The sequence below is a fragment of the Gracilinanus agilis genome, chromosome 3, assembly GCF_016433145.1.
Source record: "Gracilinanus agilis isolate LMUSP501 chromosome 3, AgileGrace, whole genome shotgun sequence".
NCBI lineage: Eukaryota > Metazoa > Chordata > Mammalia > Didelphimorphia > Didelphidae > Gracilinanus > Gracilinanus agilis.
The window spans coordinates 487345249-487351248 of NC_058132.1; the positions used below are offsets into that span (position 1 = coordinate 487345249).

Sequence of the window (6000 nt, forward strand, 5' to 3'; positions counted from 1 at the left end):
ATTCTTTTTTTGCAGTCTTTAATAGTCATAAAATAAAGAGAAGATTCTTATACGTTTTCTCCTTTTTTAGATTCTTAGATTCTCTGATAATCCCTTAACTAAATCAATTCCCAAATGACTTTTTCCTTCTCCCAAGAGTCCCTATTTCTTACATAAATTCTAGTTTTTTAGAATTCCCAAAGTATTTTAAGGTGTTCAGACTACAGAAGACCAGAATACCACAGAAGGATTTATACAGGTGACTTCAGTCATCCTATATGCCATTGCCAAAAGGAAAAATGTGGTTATAATGGACAACTTAGTACAGTATCAGGTAGAAGAGTGCTGTAAATCAGAGGTCCACAACAGTCCCCAGCGCAGTCCAACCAAAATTAAAAATGTAATTGGAAAATACTTAACAAAATAAATAAAAATACAATAAGACATAGATAATATTATACTTTTAAAAACTAAGTCACTATGCAGGGCACCCTGGTTCTCCTCCTGGGAATCCTGTGGTTTCTAGATCTATCTGAATTTGTCCCTGCTGCTGTATAGGACTCACAGGATCACAGAAATTGTAGGAATTAGAAGTAAAAGAAACCTTAAAGATCATGTGGCCAAACTAGCCCAAAGTCACCCACATAGTAATGAAGTAGCAGAAGAGGCCTTGGATTCCAGGGCTGACTCTGCCACTTCTGCCTTTTTAATGGGAGGTAAGTCACTTAAGTTTTATCATTTTAAAATAAGGGAATTTGATTATTTCTGGGATCTCTTCCAGCTCTAAATCTGTCATCTTAGAGTATTCATATCATTTCTGAAATAGATGTGACCTTTATTTTATATAATTTTATATAATTCAAATGCTAAAAAAAAGTAATTAGTTTTTCCTATTTTTCATTCATTTAAGTGAATCAAAAATGAAGCAGCCAAATGGTAACAAACACAAATTGTCAAAGACAGCTTCACTTCCAGGAAGGAATGGTAATCCTACATTTGCAGCTGTTGCTGCAGGTTATGACAAGAGCCCAGGTAATTGCACATATTTGAAACAAAATAATTATAATGCATGGCTTAATTATCTTTAGTCTTATTAGACTTTAATGTATCATAATTGGTTTTCATTGTTGCAGGTGGAAGTGGACTAACAAAAGTGTCTTCAAATAAAACAGATATTTCTGGCAGTATCAGCATTTCACACACACCTGTTGACAGCGATGGCTCAGACAGGTATCATTCATTGGCCATTCCTAACTATTAAAAATTTACTTCAAGTCAAGTTTATATTTGATGCCTCACTATGCCTCAATACATTTGTTCTGAATTTCGAGTCAGAATGTTTACCAGAAATGGTAGCAAGCTCTTGGGCTTGCTTATTCCAAAATGAAACAGTCCATTATATGCCTGCAACCTCAGCTATCCTAGAAAGACAGATCCAGTTTCCCAATATCAGTCAGTTGTTTGGAAGCAGAGATGACAAAGCCACATAGATGTTTCCTTAGTGGATTTTCAGATAACAGTAAGAGCTAATCTCATGGTTTATGCAAGAGGAGGAGGCCATGGCCTAACCCTTGTGCGATTAAAAGAGCACTGAAGTGATATTTGGCTGCCATCTTAAATCCGTGCTTATTGTTCTTTGTTATAATACATAATAAGGATGAGATCCAAATTATGAGAGACTAGAGAAGAAAATAAATTGAAAGGCAATAAATGCTTTTATGTCTTATAATATGTCTAATCATTATAAATGGTAGGATTATCACTTTGGTGGATTCCCATTATTTATTTATTTGGGGGCTGAATGTTTTGGGAAGTTAGGTAGCACAATGGATAGAATGCCAGGCCTGGAATCAGGAGAACCTAGACTCAAATCTGACCTCAGATACTTCCTACCCATGTGATCCTTGGCAAGTCACTTAACCCCATTTGCCTAGCCTTTACCCTTCTGTCTTAAAGACAGAAAATAAGGGGGTTTGTTTTTTTGTTTTGGTTTTTTTTTAAGCAAAATGTTTATTTAAAATGCTGTGTACTTACTAGATACTCAATAAATATTCACTGGTTAGTAAATTTTCCTCAAAATACTGTATGTGATCAGAATTAAGAAATGTATTTAAAACTTAAGTATAGAACAGTATTCATTTTTCTAAGTTTCCTTCCTCTCTTCCTAGAACTATCAGCTATACTATATAAGCAATCCTGAACTTTTATAAATCCACTAATTTGCTATTTAGTCCTTTGTGGTATACCACTTTTCAGCTATATGTTATTGGGTTGTTATTGTTGTTTGGGCTTAATATTTGATTGCCCATGCCAGTTTACTATTTTTTAAAAATAATTAATGTGTTTTCACAACATTTATGCATTTTTGTTTATTGAATTTTCTTCTTGTGTTAATTTAGCTCTGGTTTGTGGAGTCCCATCAGCAACCCAAGCAGCCCTGATTTTACACCTCTCAATTCATTCTCTGCCTTTGGGAATTCCTTTAATCTAACTGGCGGTGAGTGTTTGACACTAAACTAGTAACTAATAAGCCATGGGATGTAGAAAGTAGCTTGTTTCTTTCAGCATAAGCCAAGAAGGAAGGAATGAAGGTCTGTAAACCTGCATGAAGTAAGGCTTTAAATGTAAAGGAAAACATATGTGTTGTTTTAATGGAGACTTGAAAATAATATTGTTATAACTGTAGCCTGAGTCATATAAGAAATCGGCTTCTGTCTTAAAAGAAGAAAATTAGCATTGTTCCTCTGGATACAAATAAAAACAAGGGTTTGAGGTTTTTCTGTGTAATGGACTCTCTCAGAATGTTTTAAAATAACTAAAGGAAATGCTAAATTTCAGCTAGAAGTGACATAGATGACATTTTTCCCCATCTATGTTCATAGACCCCCTGAAATCTAGGCCTAAATTTAAAACCCCTAGTTTAGGGGTAGTAGGCTTCTTTTGTTTTTAATTTTGAAGTTTCCTTAATCCTTAGAGTCAAAACCTTCTCAATGCCTTATCATTAGTCACAATTTTATGCATCTTATGGAAGAATTAAAATTCCTGCCAGTGGCAAGAACCTCTACACAGACGGATTTCTCCTATATACCCATCCATTCCCCTCAAAGTTTAGTTGTGGAAAACAATTTTTATCCATATCCTATTCCACCATAGTAAAAAACAGTGAACTCATATTTCTCCAAAATAATGACTTCTGATTTCATAGTATCTGGGGCACTTAAAGTCTTCCTAATTTCTTTTTCTTGTTATGCATAGATGTTGGGAAAGTGGCAAATTTAGCATTATCTAATAATGTTGGTAAAGTACATTTCTAATACAACCTTTTGATATGAATACTCTTCTAAACAAAATAGAACTTATTAAAATTATGTGGCAGGATTATGTACCTTGCATACAGTGGGTGCCCCACAGATATTTCTTGCAATGAAGGTTATCTGTTAATTTCTCCATCAGGGCCTAAGTAAACTTGCAAAATAAGAAATGATCTAAAATTCTTGTTTCTTTTCAGAGGTTTTTAGCAAACTTGGGCTGCCTCGGTCTTCCTTCAGTCAGGATACCCAAAGAAATTGGAATGAATTTAGCCATGTCCCCTCCTACCTTTGGGACACTTCAATCACCGACTCTGCCCCTTCTTGGCCCACCAGTTCAGGTTCCCCAACTCACACAACTTCGGTAAATACTTGTGTTCTTTATAATCACTTACTGGTCTTTGTCATCACACTAATGTTTCCATTGTTGAAATCCAAGTACAATTTCAAACAGTTTTCTACTGTTCCAAATAGCAAGATTTTCAACTGAAGCTAGAGGTAAGCACTCCAACTCCCCGACTCATACACCTTGCTACTGGCACACTACAAAAATACATTTTTGTGCCGCCACCCACCCCCTAAAAGAAATAAAAACCACACATATGTAGTTTGTATGTTAGATGGAACATTGGAGAGGATCAAGCCTAATATTCTTTCACATAGACTATACAGTATTTTATTCTTGATAAATTAGAGCAATTATCAACTTCTTTCAAAATTTCTCTAATTACCTGAAAAGAGGGTAGGCTTTCTTTTTCCAGGGTCACTTATCAGATGATTATTGTATTATATAATAAATAGGCCAGATTGAGACCTGGCTGCAGTTTTCTAACTAATGTAGTCTTCTCCCATAAACTAGAATTTTTTTATTCTTTTTTTTTTTTTTAACAAAACCCTGGAATGCAGAAAAACTTATATTAGGATATTTAGTAAACATTGAAGTGCCCTAGTTTCTCATATTTGGCTTTAAATTACAATTTTGATGGTACCATGATCATTCTTTAGACTCTGTTATCTCCATAGAATATAGTTCTAACACCTCTGATATGTGTATAAGCAGAAATAAACCTGGCATTCTTATCGTAGTTAACATTAGTCACGTAGAGAGTTTAAGTTCTAATGATCATCTCTGTGAACTTTTTTTGGTACAGTCGATCCTTGGCAGCTCCAGTAGCCTGTGGTCCACCTCCACACCATTTAGCAGTTCCATTTGGTCAAGCAACCTCAACAGTTCCCTTCCTTTCACCACTCCGGCTAATGCTCTGTCAAGTATTGATCTGATGGGTAATGAAAACTCCTCAACTCCTCCTGCCAGCAGTATCCCCAATCCAGCTGATGATATGGGACAGACCTATAATCCGTGGCGTATATGGAGTCCAACAATTGGAAGAAGAAGCTCAGATCCTTGGTCTAATTCACACTTTCCTCATGAAAATTAAAATTGGGTTTAAAAAAAAAAAAAGGTACTTATCTGGATCATGATATGCCAATTTTTGAGACATCTTTAGGCTATGACTCCCTCTGCCTCCCACCCCCTTCCTCCTCCCATCCATCCTGCCTTCCCAATCCATCCCCTTGGCAAAACAGTTATAAGCAAGTCAGGCTTTTATCACTTGTTCCTTTCAAATCTTTCTTGCAATTATGATAGTGTGAGATTTGCTGTTGTGCTTAAGAAAAAGTCTGGGTTTAGCCACAACCTCCAATGAGACCTGTAAATCTGAGCAACTTCATTATTATCCATTTTTTTTGGTCATCAGCCCTCCATTTTTTTATTTCCTGTACAAACAAAAAGTTGACATTACATCTCAAGAAATAATTTGAGTTATTCAGAAGTCCTGGCATGTGACAGTTTTATTAAATTAACAGGTTTGGTTCTTAAATAATTTTCCCAGTATTATGCGCCAAAATCTTAATTTAAAGAAATATATACGCACTTTGTGCTGAAAATACAGAGTATTTTTTTAAAATAAGGCTGTCTTCATTTAAAAGCAGATTACAGAAATGTAAGACAACTTTAAGGGCAAAAGTGAATGAATGTAAGAACATTCTGTTAAGACCATATACATTTTCTGTGCTGTTTGTACTTGAGGTATGTAACGTTTGTAAACCTGAGTTCATTTTAAAGTTGAACTGAAATACACATAACCAAGTCTTGAGAACCAAGATCAAATGTGTATTTCTTAAAATACAACTTTGCATTGTACTTTGAAATAAATGATGCTTTTTTCAAAACCTTGAATCATTTTTAAACATAAGATGCATTTGAATTCTCTCTTCCTAAGAAATCATCATGCCACTGGCCTGACTGGGAAAATCACAGTAAAAGTGACATTTTTGTAATAGCCTTCATCATGGACTCCTTTATAATCTGACAATTACCATGTATTTCAAAGGTAATCACCAAAGGACCTAGATAGAAAATTAAATAAAATCATACCATTTGAATCCACCTCGAAGTCATGTAGTAAGTGATCATCCAGTTAGTCAATTAAGCATTCTGCGCCTGTCATTTGTCAGACGTCGCCCCAAGGACACAGAGAGGGGGTTTTGTTTTTAAGTTCCTTCTTTTAAGAAGCTTCCAGTGTAATGGGGGAAACAACATGTAAACGACCCAGAGCAAAAAGATGTATACAAGACCAGTTGAAGATAATCAACAGAGGGAAAGCACTAGCATTAGCAGGGATCAGGAAGGATGTGGCACAAGGTGAGCTTT

At 35.3% G+C, this 6000-nt stretch overlaps 1 protein-coding gene across 1 annotated transcript in view; it reads left to right on the forward strand.

Annotated features, from left to right (window-relative positions):
- Positions 1-5736, forward strand: part of TMEM131 (transmembrane protein 131) — a 256258-nt gene extending 250522 nt beyond the window's left edge. Inside the window, exons 37-41 of the mRNA XM_044669296.1 lie at positions 890-1011; positions 1113-1209; positions 2379-2476; positions 3488-3651; positions 4439-5736. Of these exons, the coding sequence (XP_044525231.1) occupies positions 890-1011; positions 1113-1209; positions 2379-2476; positions 3488-3651; positions 4439-4726 (769 nt within the window). The 3' untranslated portion in view covers positions 4727-5736. The remainder of the gene's footprint in view (positions 1-889; positions 1012-1112; positions 1210-2378; positions 2477-3487; positions 3652-4438) is intronic.
- Positions 5737-6000: the final 264 nt, after the last annotated feature.